Below are 13,827 nucleotides of genomic sequence, written 5' to 3'. Positions count from 1 at the left end.
ACCTAGAACAATCTTTACTTGTAAAAGCGTTCTACATTTGCAAAGGATCAATCTATATTTTTTAGCACGTTAAGAATAGAAAAATATTTTTTCTAGCCTTAATAGCTACTTGTCTCGAACATTTAGCGAATCGAGGATAGTTTCGACATTCTCAACACTACTGAAAGATTCCTTATCTTTAAGGAACTTCGCAGAATAAGTCTCGGATTTATTTCCTTGACTACTTTGATCATCGTCTATTCTAGACTTGATCAAAGTGGGGTATAAATGTAGACACCTACTTTTGACCTCTTATCCCGACAGGAAGTGCGATGATTTTACAAAAACCCATTCTTCCTACTAGATCAAAGTTGAAGTGTTTATGGACTACGAAATGCATTATGAAGTAAGTTAAAACCCATATTTGAGACCAAGTTATCTTAGAGCCTTGTCCGATTACTAATTAGGCCTAAAACGTGCTCTTATATGTTTAAACTTGATTAATAACGGACCCAAATATGGCAAATGTAATGATTTAATCCAATGGATCTTATATTGTTGAAAACCGAGCCAAACAGATAAACCAACCATCATATTTCCTTACATGGCCTAAACAGATGGATAGCCCTTTCAAAGATCTTTCCAACAGTATATTATAAGCCCAATTTCGAGCTAAAACGAAGAAGTTATGATCAAAACACTAAACCGGGCCCTAAAACCGACACCCTTGCACTCCAACGGCCATATATTTTGATACACAACATATTTTAACCTATTTTCAACAGCATTGGAAAGTAGACATTCAGAGATTTCCAATGATATCTCACACACCTTAATCCGACTTTGCAATCAAAAGTTATAGAAGTTTTAAAAACGCGTTTTCGTATAAGGCAAACCGCACCGCGCGCAACTGTCAGAGTTGCGCACGCCTGCCGAGCGCAAGTCAAAGAGTTGCGCATACAAGCGCGACTCTGAGAGTTGCGCGCGCCACTTGACGGCGCGGCTCCAAAACCCTAAGCCTAGATTCCTACGCCTATAAATAGGGGTCTTCGTTCAACCCTAAAGAGGACAGGAAAACAGAATTCGAAACCCTAAATTCTGAAATCCTTAATCTCTCAAACCCACTTACTATCATATTACTTTTCTTCTCTCTTCCCAAATACTCTCCATTGAAGCCCTTGGAGGTACAAAGAAGAAAGAAGGTCCATAAACATCTAAAACGGAGATCTAAGCATACATAGAAGAACGTTAGTTTCCTAAGCACTTAGATAAATCACTTTTATTTATTGTTTAAATATCTTTTAATCAATTAATTAGTGTTGTTTGATCACTTTAAACAAACTTTTAATTAATTAATTCACATAGTATTCTTGTGTTAATCAAGACTAGAATTTGAATAATTAATTGATTGTTTTATCACTTAAGACAAGGTGAATATTGTTTATTTATTGTTCTTTTCACGAATTTGAATAAAAAAGAATAACGACATTTGCAATGTAATTCCTATGTGATTAATGCTTGTAAATAAAATTAACTAACTTAGTTTTTAGGAGACACGTTGCATATATTGTTTGGTGACGAATTGTGAAAAAAGAAGAGCTAGTAGAGGCCGCACTAGGGCTAGAATAGCGATTCCTCCCCAAAAGGAATGTTATTTTAGTACACTCGCTCCTGAACTTATTTTTGGTACATGTAGACCAATTTGGGCATGGGTAAAATTACGATTCGTGCTAAATATCCCTTGAACTCTACTTGGGAGAAAGGCACGAACGAGGTTTATGAGTTTTCCTAAAACTCATTGGCGACTCCTACTTGTTTCTTATAAAAAAGCGTGATGAAATGATCAATTCTAATTCAAGGTTCCCCAAACAGTCAGGAATTCAAATCCTAATATACTCTAACAAGTGTAAAGTCCTACGCTTTTAAAGGGTCATGGGCATTTGGAGAAAGATCCCCTACGATGGGAACACCCTCCTTACATGATGTATTGTATTTCCTTATAAATAGGACTTAATTTAATTCACAGTACATGCACGGCCAATTAACCACAAAATATATTAAAAAAAAATATTAATTGTTTCTTTTCATAGTCGGAGACCCAAGCTTCATGGCTTCACAAAGTGAAATACAATTGTATACAAAGATACAACTAAGGTTGCAGATGGAAAAAAATGTCACCATCATTGATCGAAGGCACAAGAAATATGTACCAGAATTACAAAAAAAAACAATATAATCTACACACTATATAATTGGGTAAACTAGAACTACAAAAAAAGAATAGAGTACTATGCATAGAGGTGTAGAAGAGAGAAACTCTCTTTGAACCTCACAAATTGTTTTTTTTTATTATTATTATTTTTTATTTTTTGTTAATATCTTATTAATAAAAAGTTAATTGCAATAGTTTACCAATGATGGTAATAATAAATGTCTTTTAGTTTATGAATTTATCTATTTTTGATTATTATTATTAATATTATATAATAAGATACAAAAAAATAATAATAATAATAATAAAATACAAATATTAAATAATAATAAAAATAAAGTCATGCATCGCACGGGCTTCACACCTAGTATGATATAATTGGGTGGATATTTGGGTTTAATTGAGATAGTATCGTGCCGCTACTGTTCCAGTTTGAGGAATTGTTACACTTTGGAACTTCATGGTTGTAAATTTTAAATTGAGCATTTGGCACGAGCTCGATTTGGTACAACCATCAATAACTTAATACTATAATAGACACCGGGAGTGACACGTGTCACATCCTGGTGCTGTTTTTTCCCTCTAAAACTCCCCTTTCCTTTTTAACCTTTTTTTTATTTTTTATTAATATTTGATTCTATAATAATATCATTTCAAATCTTCTTTATTATCTTTCTGACAACTATATATTCATTTTTATTTGGTGTTCATAATTATTATATATATATATATATATATATATATATATATATATATATATATATATATATATATATATATATATATATATATATATATATATATATTTCAACTCCTTTTTAACTATATTTTAAATGGAGTATTATTATATTTTGCCAAAAAAGTTATAATAAATTGATTTATACAATATATGTCAAAGAAATTACTTTAAAACATCACTTAATTTTTTTTTTAAAATACCTCTAGCTAATATTTTATTTCAATTTCAATTCAATATAACTATATATTCAAGTTAATTACAATTTCGTTTATGAAATTTTACTACTATACATACATATTATCACAAACTGATATCCTGCTATAAAATAAATGTTGTGTTTCACAAATGATTTTTTTAGATATAAAGGTGATATATTATTTGTAATTTTGTGTATATTTGCACTTTTGCTAATAATTTTAGTGGAGATTTTAGATTGTTGTTCGATTAATTTTTTATGTTTATTAAAAACGCATTTATAAATAAGTATTCACTAATATGGCCACTAGACCTGATCAAGCCCTGGCTGAAAATTCTCGAGTTTGAGCAGACTAAAAAAATCTATATTTTAGATAATTTGTTGCTTTGCCTATTTATATATATTATGACATTATAATTCCTATATATTTGATCTGTATGTTTTATCAAATTTTATTTGTTGGATATAATTAATTTTCTTGAAAAAAATTAGACTTATTATGCATGGCAGGGGCCTTAAACTAGTTATGAAATAAAAAGAGTAAAATAAACAACTATTAAACTACACAAACAGATACGAAGGGTCCTCTGCCTATTACAAGAGAAAGGCTCAAGTCACACCTAGAGGAGATGGAGGGACTAACCATCCCTCCACTCCTCACCCGATTTGGATCATAATATAACGAAGATAATGCAAAACCTTCTCTTCAATTCTTTAACCATCCACTAAGAAATAAGAACGACATGTGTTACACCATCATGCACTGCATAAACACACTCGTGGCATTAAAAACACACCACCATATCTACTTCTCTAAGTAAACTTTGCCACACCTCTTTCTTAACTTGATCCAAACACTCTTTGTGACACATGTTTACCGTTCTATCCTGCTTAGTCACCTCTTCACATTCCTCCTTTTCACCACATGTCATCTTACCTCTCTTCATGTTCATCCTCTTAAACCGACCAACCATATATCAACCGAACAATGTCATTAATTAATTTATATTTTAGTTCTAACTCTACCTCTTATATATATACATTTTAAGACCCTTTTGATTTTGTGATCTCTTGAACAAAATTCAATACACAAAAAAAATTAAAGACAGTTTATATTAAAAGTGCAAAAGAAGTAACACTGAAAAACAACAATGGCTTCACAACAGCAGCAGAGAAGAGATAACACAACACAAGAGAGAAAGTTACAAGTTGAGCAAAACCTTGTGCCTAAGCGAGCTACTCAGTTTGAAGAGCTAGCTCATAAGGCTACTGACTCCGCAGTCGCGGCAGCCGCGACTGTGGAAGCCGAAAGGAGGAGTGCTGGTAAAGGAGGGAGTACTACGGTTGTCATTGGTGTTGGTCATGCCGGTGGCGGAGGCGGAGGTGGAGGTCATACTCAGCCGCAGCAGCACATGAGAGAGAGTGGGACTACTCACATTGGTATGGGCCAGGCTCAAACCGGAGGCGGTGGAGGTGGGCTGACACAGTCTCGTCAGCAGCAGATGAGAGACATTGAGAGTACTGAGTTTGAGTCGCTTACTAATAGAGTTGGTGGACTAGAGTTTGGAAGTGGTATTCAGCAGCAGAGAGGATCATCTAATCAGGAGCAGGCTTGCAGGGATACGACCCATGGTGTGTCGAAGCAGGCGGTGGGGAGGGACACGAGCCATGGTATAGCTGCAGGAAGAGATACGAGCCATGGTGTGTCGAAGCAGGCGGGAGGAAGGGATACGAGCCATGGTGTGGGATGGCAGGCGGGGGGAAGGGAAATGAGTCATGGTGTAGCGGCGGGAAGGGATACGAGCCATGGATCGGCGAAAGGGCCGACTTCGGTGGGGAAGTTTGAGATGAAAGAAGATATGGGGATGGAGAGGGGAAGAGGAGTACAAGAAAAAGCTGTGACAGGAAGAAAGTATGATGAAAAACTGAAGCAAGAGACAGAATCTTTGGAAGAGATTTCTAAATATAGGCAGACTGCTCAACAGAACTCTATTGATGCTGTTCAAGCAGCTCAAGAAAGGTATTATTCTCATAAATTTTCATGTATTATCAAGTTTTTTGAACTACTGAATTTGGATCATGCAGTTGTAGGAAATATTTTGTTATTGATTCAATTCTGATGTTTAGAAATCAATTAATATAAATGTCTGCACACATTGGCCACGCTATATCTAGTATAATGTTTGTTTTCTATCAAGTAGATAAAGAAGCACGGACTATGTATGATAAATGACTTTATGTTAATTATGTTAATGTTGTACCTCCTTAACATTGCATTATTAATATATTAGTCTTTCTAACCACAGAAATTGTACTACATTTTAACTATTTGTAGTTGAACATGTTTCAAACATGTTATCAGAAAACAAATAATTTTTAGAGGAATGGTATGTATAGTCTAAAATATTAGCTTGACTTCAGAATATTAGAATACAGTTCTTAAATTTGGTAATATTTGAAGCTGTCTAACTTTTATTGAGTGCATAAGGTACTAAACTACTGATAACTTAGTTGTACATACTGAGGAACTTACAAACTCCATCGAAACATAAGACAACATTGTAACATGTCTCATAGTATGTTTAGTACAAGATGCATTAATAGTGAGTTTGATATAGTTGGAAAGCAAAATTTTCTGTGAACTTTTCATGCCAGTAAAATTAAAAACATTTCATATTGTTTGACATGCTGGTTTTTATAATGCTAAAAAAGGTATGGGAAAGCAAAGGAAGATGCAGCAAATGCAGCTTGGGAAGCCAAAGAAGCAGCAAAACATGGGTTAGGGGCAGCAGCAACAAAGACGGCTGAATTGGGATCCAAAGCTCAAGAGAAAGCCCGTGCAGGAGTTGGGGTAACAACCCAATATGTGTCAGAGACCACTCGTCCAGTGGTTCAGACAGCTGCAGAGAAAGCGAGACAAGCTAAAGATGCAGCCATAGCTGCAGGCCAAAAGTCCATGGACTACACTGGGGAAAAGGCGGCACAAGCTAAAGATGCAGCCATGACTGCTGGCCAAAAGACCATGGAATACACTGGAGAAAAGGCGATACAAGCTAAAGATGCAGCCATGACTGCAGGCCAAAAGTCCATGGAATACACGGGGGAAAAGGCGGTGCAAGCCAAAGATACCACAGTTGGAACCACGAAAACTGTTGCTGGTTACGTGGGAGAAAAGGCGGTGGCTGCCAAGGATGTTGCATTGCAAACTGGTAAAACTACAGCTGGTTATGCAGGGAAGGTAGCCGAAGAGGTGAAGGATCAGGCTGTAGTTGCTGGGTGGGGAGCTGCACATTACACTACAGAGGCTGCAGTAGAGGCTACGAAGATGGCAGGCGGGGTGGTTGGGAAGGCAAAGGACGTGGTAGCAAGTGCTGCGCATAAGGTGACTGAATTGGCTGAGAAGCCAGTAGTTATGGCAAAAGATATGGCTGTGGGCACTGGTGAAAAACTCGCAGACTACACTGCTAGGAAGAAGACTGAGGCCGAAATATACAAAGAAGAGAAGCACACATCCTATGATGCGGTACTTGTCTTACTAATGTACTAGTTTGATTATTACTATATAAATTACTTGCATTAATATACATCACAAAACCTTATATGCAGGGAGAGAATCAACCTTCCTCTGGTGGAGCAACCGGTATGATCCAAAAAGGCACAGAGAAGGTAAAGGACATGAGAAGAGGAGCGATGGGATCTACACCTCGTGGTGGAGGCACCGAAATGTACCAGGAAACTGAGGGAGTTACCAGAAGTGGAGGAGCTACCAGAGGTGGAGGAGTTACCGGTATGATCCAAAAAGGCGCGGAGAAGGTGAAGGGCATAGGAAGAGGAGTGATGGGATCTTCACCTGGTAGCGGAGTCACAGAAATGTTCCAGGAAGCCAAGGAGACGGTCAAGGACGGAGCATCTAAAGTGGGAGGAGGAGGCGAGATAATTACAGAGAAAGGTGAAGGAGTGCTCGGTGCAATAGGCGAAACTATAGTTGAGATTGCACAGCACACTACCAATCTTGTTGCCGGAGCAGGGCCAGCAACAGGGCAGCAAACTGAGGTCAAGGAGAAGAAGCTGGAGCATCAAGATAGAAAGAAATACTGAATAAGTTGGTAGTAATTTATAATGCAAGTCTTTTGTAAGAAGTCTGGTTTTGGGTTGTTTTTTTGGGTTAGTTACTTTTGTTAATCAGGATAATGTGTGAAGTTATATAGTGTTTTCTAGTATTATGGTGAATAAACTATATATTAGTAAATGGAATTATGGATACAAGTTTATTATGTTAGATAAAATAAAAGTCAATATTTTTTGTTCAAAATTAGCATTGTGAAGATCCTATTCTCACAAGGTATCAATCCAAACGTTAGCCAAATCTCGTTCTTCTTCTTGAATATAGTCCAATAACCAAAAAGTTGTACTTGATGTTGAAAAGGTGATACTAAGTTATACTTTATGCTTACAAAATTAAATTAAGCTACGACAAGAGTTCTTTCAAAAAAGAAAAAACGAAAAAAAAAAAAAACACTTATAACAAAAGTGTTTCAAGTTTATAATCACATTTGATCCAAAAGCCATCCTTATCGATCAAGACTTGCAAGACTGACCCAATGGTTTGTATACTCCGATGATAATCTCTAGCGATGTATTATCCAAGGCAATTAGCAATTAGAGCCAATTTGGTTACTCTACTAAATTGGATTACTTTCCCTGCATACGGGTCACCACTTGAGAAGTTGAGAGTAGAGGGGGAGGTAAGGGAATCCCTCTACTCCTAAGCATTTTTTTAATTGATGGGGCTCGAACTCGTGATTTCAAAGTCACAAGATGAGTTTCCCACCAACTCCACCAAGCTTTGCTAGTTTGCTTGGTTGACTACATACATAATTAGTACTCATCGTGTACTTGAATTTATACTGGCCTTCAATCTGCTCCAATGCCAAAAGTAGCAAATAGGCTATGTTCCACCTGGTTTAAGTTTTATAATTTGATTTGATCAAATTTTTTAATTTGATAAAAGTTTGACTGAATTATTCACCAATTTGATCAAATGAGATTTTATTAGATTAAATTTGTATTAATATGTACTTTCCAAATATGAAAATTTTAAATTATAAAAGTAATGATTTTCAACGATATATAAACGTAAATAAAACTATAAGATCTACCATGATTTGATTAACGTTGTTTCAGGTATTTTTGTGATTATCCCTGGGATACTAGTTGCGCTCTCTGGATCGACGGCTCGGGCACCTGCAATGAACGAATATCCCGTTGCCAGAATATTCGCCTGCGACAGTCAAGTTAGTAACCGGAAAACGGAAAGGCAAGAGAGAGAAAGTAGAGAGAAGTTGGAGCTGTTTTAATGCTTTATTGGATGTTATTTCACAATCCACCTCTCCCATCATAAATGATTAGGGTATTTAAAAGGGTGAAGAATTGTGCCCTTTTAGGGTTGTTACCCTAGAATGACGTGCTCTGATTGGCGCCGCAATCAGGTTTGGACACGTATCCTGATAAGGGCGCCGTTTTGCGACTTTCTCAGGATTTGGGCCTCCTGATGTAAGGAGGCCCTTTTCTCTCTTTTTCAGGTGCTCTTCGTAGGGCTTGCATACGTGTCATCTTCCTATAGGGACACGTGTTGCCCTATGATTGGGCCACGTGTCCCTATGGGATTGGTTCACGTTTTGGGGTAATTTTTACCCTAAACAAACATAGTGTAAATTAATCCTCTTAAAATTCCATGCATGGAGAAATTGAGCAACTAATAAAATACGGAGGGAGTACATATTAAAAGTTACCCATAAAGAAATTTAAGTTACCGTAACAATTGTTGAAGTTACTCTTACATTGACGGTCTTACATTAATTAAATTATCGTAAACTTTTGTTTCAAATAAAAAAATAAAAAATTAATGTAAATTCGCCTTAAACAAGATTTCTTGACATATGCATTATCCCCTTAATTAATCAAACCATTAAATTAATTGAATTTTTACTAAATGCACACACTAAACTAAACCTGCCAAACAGGTCCTTTGGGTTGTGTTAATTTTGGGTTAGCAAATATTCAGGTCAGATCGAGTCAATTTGGGTTTCGCGTCATCACTTCGGGTCGGGTCAGTTTGTGTCGGGCCAATTTTTGGGTCAATTTCAGTTCGGTTAGAGTCAATTTGGGTCGGGTCAGATCGAGTCGGGCCAAGTTTGTGTCGGATCACCAAAATAAATTCACTTACAAATAATAGTTGGAAAAATAAAGTCAATCGTTAAAAAAAAAAAGTACTTATTACTTTATTAGGAAAGAAAGAAGTCTTAAACTAAGTAATAAACCATTTCATCCTGTTCACTTTAGGAATCGGGTCACTTCAGGTTGGGTCACATCGGGTCAGGTCACTTCAGGTCGGGTCAGGTCGATTCGAGACAAAATCGGGTCGGATCACTTCGGGTCGAGTCAAGTTTAGGTTTCGGGTCAAGTCATTCGGGTTAGTTCGAATTTGGGTCAATTTCGAATCACGGATCGGGTCATTTAAGTCGGGTCAGGATTTTCATGTCTACACTAAACCATGATAGACAGCGACATCCTTTAGTTAATGATTGTAGGGAAACAGAAGTCTTCAAAAATTAATAAAGATATAGCTAGGTTGCTTCATAATACAAGCCTCCTTTAGTTTAATCAAAAGTACAAGAATTTTTACGAAGAAAGGCTACAAAATTTTTGAACGAGGTCCACCAAAAATGATCCCATATATGCTTAAAACTCACATGGTCCATGTGCCATATAATTAGCTGAAACATCACCATCCTACTTTGTAGATAATGTTCGGTGGAAATGGAGATGAAATTTTAGTCAACAACCAAAACGATGGGTTACTCTATTTATTATTGTTCTCTTACAAAATTTCTACTACATTCGGATCGTATTTTATGTAATTTTGGGATATTATTTGTAAGACATAAGAAATATTAAAGCTGCTTATAATACGATCCGGATGTAATAAATATAAAAAAAGGGTATCAATCTAGAGTACATATTCAGGTTTGGATTTAGTTAGACCAATTGCAAACACCTTGATCTAAATAAAGCTTATATTATGAAGGTCAAACAACTGAAACAACAACATGTGCACAACATTTTTTTTCCTCTCTATATAAGAATAGCGATCTTATTGGATCAAGACCTCTCATATGTAAAACAAGTTAGCTACAGAATCAAATCTATACCTCTAAAATCATACGATAAACTCTTACCAACTATGTCTAGTATTATGTGGGACATGTATACAATATGGATCCAACAAAACTAACAATACCCTACCTGATATGAAACCCAAACTCTACCCGAAGGTACTTAACACAATTTGACCCAACCAATAATAAATGTTTCTCACAACCGAGAATGAAAACCACATTGACCTTAATAGTCCATCAATACTTACCAACCTGGTCCTAAAGTATTTAATCCTACAAAGAAACATGATGCAAATTCAAACTAGCATAGTGTTTAGGGACAGCTGGTGCCTAAATCTTCTTTACCGGTATGCCAACTTACTTGACAAAATTAAGTTTTGTTCACCTACATTAATCACTAGCACGGCATCCAACCACTGAAATCCACCCAAACATTCAACAAAACTCAGCTGACAAATAACGGTATTGGCTACCTTACCGAACTCTCAAAATTCACGGTCCGTCGCAATTTAATCTTCAAATTACGAGTTCAAAGCGCATAGCTCCTATATATTACAAAATATATGGAAGGACAAAAATGTAAATTTGACAAGCTTTTGAAAAAAACTGACTCTATACTGGTACATTATAATGTACCTTTATATACTGTTATGCAGGTATAATATACTATCAAAGTAAAAGTTGTCTGAATAGTACTTTTTGTGTACTATTATGCATATAGTAGTACTTTTTACCATCATATAGGATGAATATTTTCCTCTAAAACACTTACCACCTATCACTTATAATGGTACATTTTTCATCCTATATATTTACTAAACCAATACGAGTTATGCGCTAGGGGTTAACCCAGATTAACTATCAATTTGTACACGATGATACTACCTTTGTCACAACTCAAAAGGTCGCAATATAATCAATAGACTTGTCACGTCTTTGAGTTCAAATTACACTACTCCATATTATTCTATTAGCGTAAGTACTAGTCCTAAACTGAGTACATATATGATGCAGAATTGCAGATAAAAACGCTACTAACAAATTGAGTATAATAAGTTGAAAGTGTTCTTCAAAAAAAAAAAAAAAAAAAAAAAAAAAAAGTGTGCAGCAAATTAACGTCCGGAAAATAATGTGCAAGATTTTGACCAAATAAAAGATACAAGCTAAAAGCTTAATAAATCACAAAAGTACAGCACAACTTACTCCGAAAAAGAATCCAAATTATGAACAATACACAAGTCAAAAATCATCTTGATCATCATTAAAATACACAAAACCCCAGAAATTTAATTATTGGAATTTACAAAAATCATAAAACTAAAATTAAACTTGATTTTTTTAAAAAAAAAAAATAATTATTATAAAAAATTAACAAGGGATCTTGGAAGTGAACCACTCCATGACATGAATAGGAGCTTTGATCAACTCAAGTGCCAATTCCACTAACACGGTCACACACAAACAGCACGGGCATATGCAACTCAACGTCAATCTGCCAAATTAAATCAAAATTTCAATACAATAATAAATCAAATTAAAACTCAAAATTGAACAACAATTCATATAAAAATTTATATATAAAATAAATAAATAAAATTACCCGACGATCCAAATGATAATCCCGAGAATGGAGAGGAGGAGAGATAAGAAAGCAAAAGGAAGGCCCAATAAGAAGCCCAATGGCCTGCAATCGCCGTCACAGCAACACATGATTATGGAATTATGGTGGTTTTTTGGGATTCTGTTTTTTTTTTTTTTCTCTTCTTTGAAATTGAAGAAAATTGCTACTGTGTTTCTATTTTTTGGGTGAAGATGGAGTTAATATGAACGGAGTATATTTGTGGCTTTTTGTGGTTTGTAGTGGCCGCGTTATTTTAGACTTAAAAGGTTAATTGAACCCGTATTCTAATAGGTGACGTGATTGACTTGGTGAAGAAATTTGATACGAGGATGCGTATGCTCTTCAAACAATCCAGGTTGATATTATTTTTTAAATTGAGAGCAAATAATTAGAGTCTGTTTTCTTCGTATTATTTTCAGTTCAGTTTATTTTAGTTTAATTCAGCTTAATTCAGTTCAGTTCAGTTCAGTTCAGCTTTAATAAGTTTAATTTAGTTCAATTCTTAATTTCCTTCTCTCATAAAATATTCAGTTCAGTTCAGTTCAGCTCCAATAATTTCAATTCAGTTTAGTACAGCTCAATTCAGTTAATCAGAACATGCCCTTAGACTTTGCCGTAGCTTTTACTAGATCTTGTTCTTTTGTTTAGAGAGCCATAAGGGGTATAACCGTATAAGGATGAGGTTACCTGAGAATTAATCTCATAATCTCCTGAAATCAAAATGGAAGCTCTAACCATGTGAACTATCCCTCACTCTCTCACAGAATTAATAAAAGCAACTCCCAATTACAATGCCATTTAAGCTAATTATCATTTTAGCTTACTATTCAGAAGAATTAATTGTATTATATTTCATAATTATTTTTTTTTTGGCAATTTTTTTCCAAGCTAATTGCATTTGTAAACTCCAAAAGTCAAGATATATAGAAGTTATGGATTATTTAAAATTACGAGTAAATACTTACCTACAACCATTGGAATTGCTATTAGAGCATCCACAATTGTTATGAATATGTCCTTGCAATTTTAAATAGTTAGAGCTAGTAGTAGCTCACCATTGTGGAGCTACAAGGGTTGTACTACATAGCTGTACATAGCTTTGTAGTTTCACTTCACCTAGGGATGCTAATCGAGTTGAGCAACTCGGACTGGACTCGGTTAAAACTCGACTCGACTCGATAAGCACGAGTTGAGCAGACTCTAACTCGACTCGATAAGCTTGTGAGCAACTCGATAATGTATTTTATTAATATAGAATTTACAAAGAAAGTTATTATCATGAATAAATTTGACACTTAATAAGAGTTAATTTATATCATAAAAACGAAAGAGTAAATCTTTAATAATAATAATAATAATAATAATAATAATATATATATATATATATATATATATATATATATATATATATATATATATATATATATATATATATATATATATATATATATAAAGTGGAAAAAAAACACAATAATGGTGATGAGTCTATTTTATATATTTTTTATTCCCCGTCCCACGGTCATATTTGTGTTTATTTGAGCTCTATGGAGCTAGTTTTATTACTAATATACGTTTTCTAGTGTTTTTGTAGAGTTGGTATTATTTTGTAGGAATTTGCAGAATTATGAAGATTTCCGAGCTTATTGAGCCACTACAAAGCTATTGGAGTTTGACTGTATTTTTATAGCCCAAGACCTAGTCAAAAGAATTTGGTTTAGTGATTAAGAGCTCGATTGTTGAAGAAATCCAAGTTTACAAGCTACTATTACGGACCAAGTAATGATGAGGCCACAAATCAAAAAACAATAAAGGTTAAGTTATTTGGCGGCCCAAGTGGAAAAGGCCCACTATCAGTTCAGCTGGGCGTGAATTAGCGGGCCTGATCACGAGTGTGTATTTGCT

The 13,827-nt window shown here is 35.0% G+C and overlaps 1 protein-coding gene across 1 annotated transcript; it reads left to right on the top strand.

Moving 5' to 3' along the window:
• The first annotated feature begins 4,147 nt into the window (after window positions 1-4,147).
• Window positions 4,148-7,547, top strand: LOC145587754 (uncharacterized). The gene is made up of 7 exons (XM_081644441.1): window positions 4,148-4,577; window positions 4,653-4,768; window positions 4,892-5,146; window positions 5,839-6,037; window positions 6,170-6,649; window positions 6,733-6,754; window positions 6,899-7,547. Exons 1-7 carry the CDS (start codon window positions 4,278-4,280, stop codon window positions 7,222-7,224), a joined length of 1,698 nt encoding a protein of 565 aa, XP_081500567.1. The 5' UTR covers window positions 4,148-4,277; the 3' UTR covers window positions 7,225-7,547.
• The last annotated feature ends 6,280 nt before the right edge of the window (window positions 7,548-13,827 follow it).

This window comes from Chenopodium album, chromosome 17, assembly GCF_948465745.1.
Source record: "Chenopodium album chromosome 17, dcCheAlbu1.1, whole genome shotgun sequence".
Classification (NCBI taxonomy): Eukaryota; Viridiplantae; Streptophyta; class Magnoliopsida; order Caryophyllales; family Amaranthaceae; genus Chenopodium; species Chenopodium album.
The sequence above is the reverse complement of the archived record's forward strand: the minus strand, read 5'-3'. Positions and strand labels throughout refer to the sequence as shown.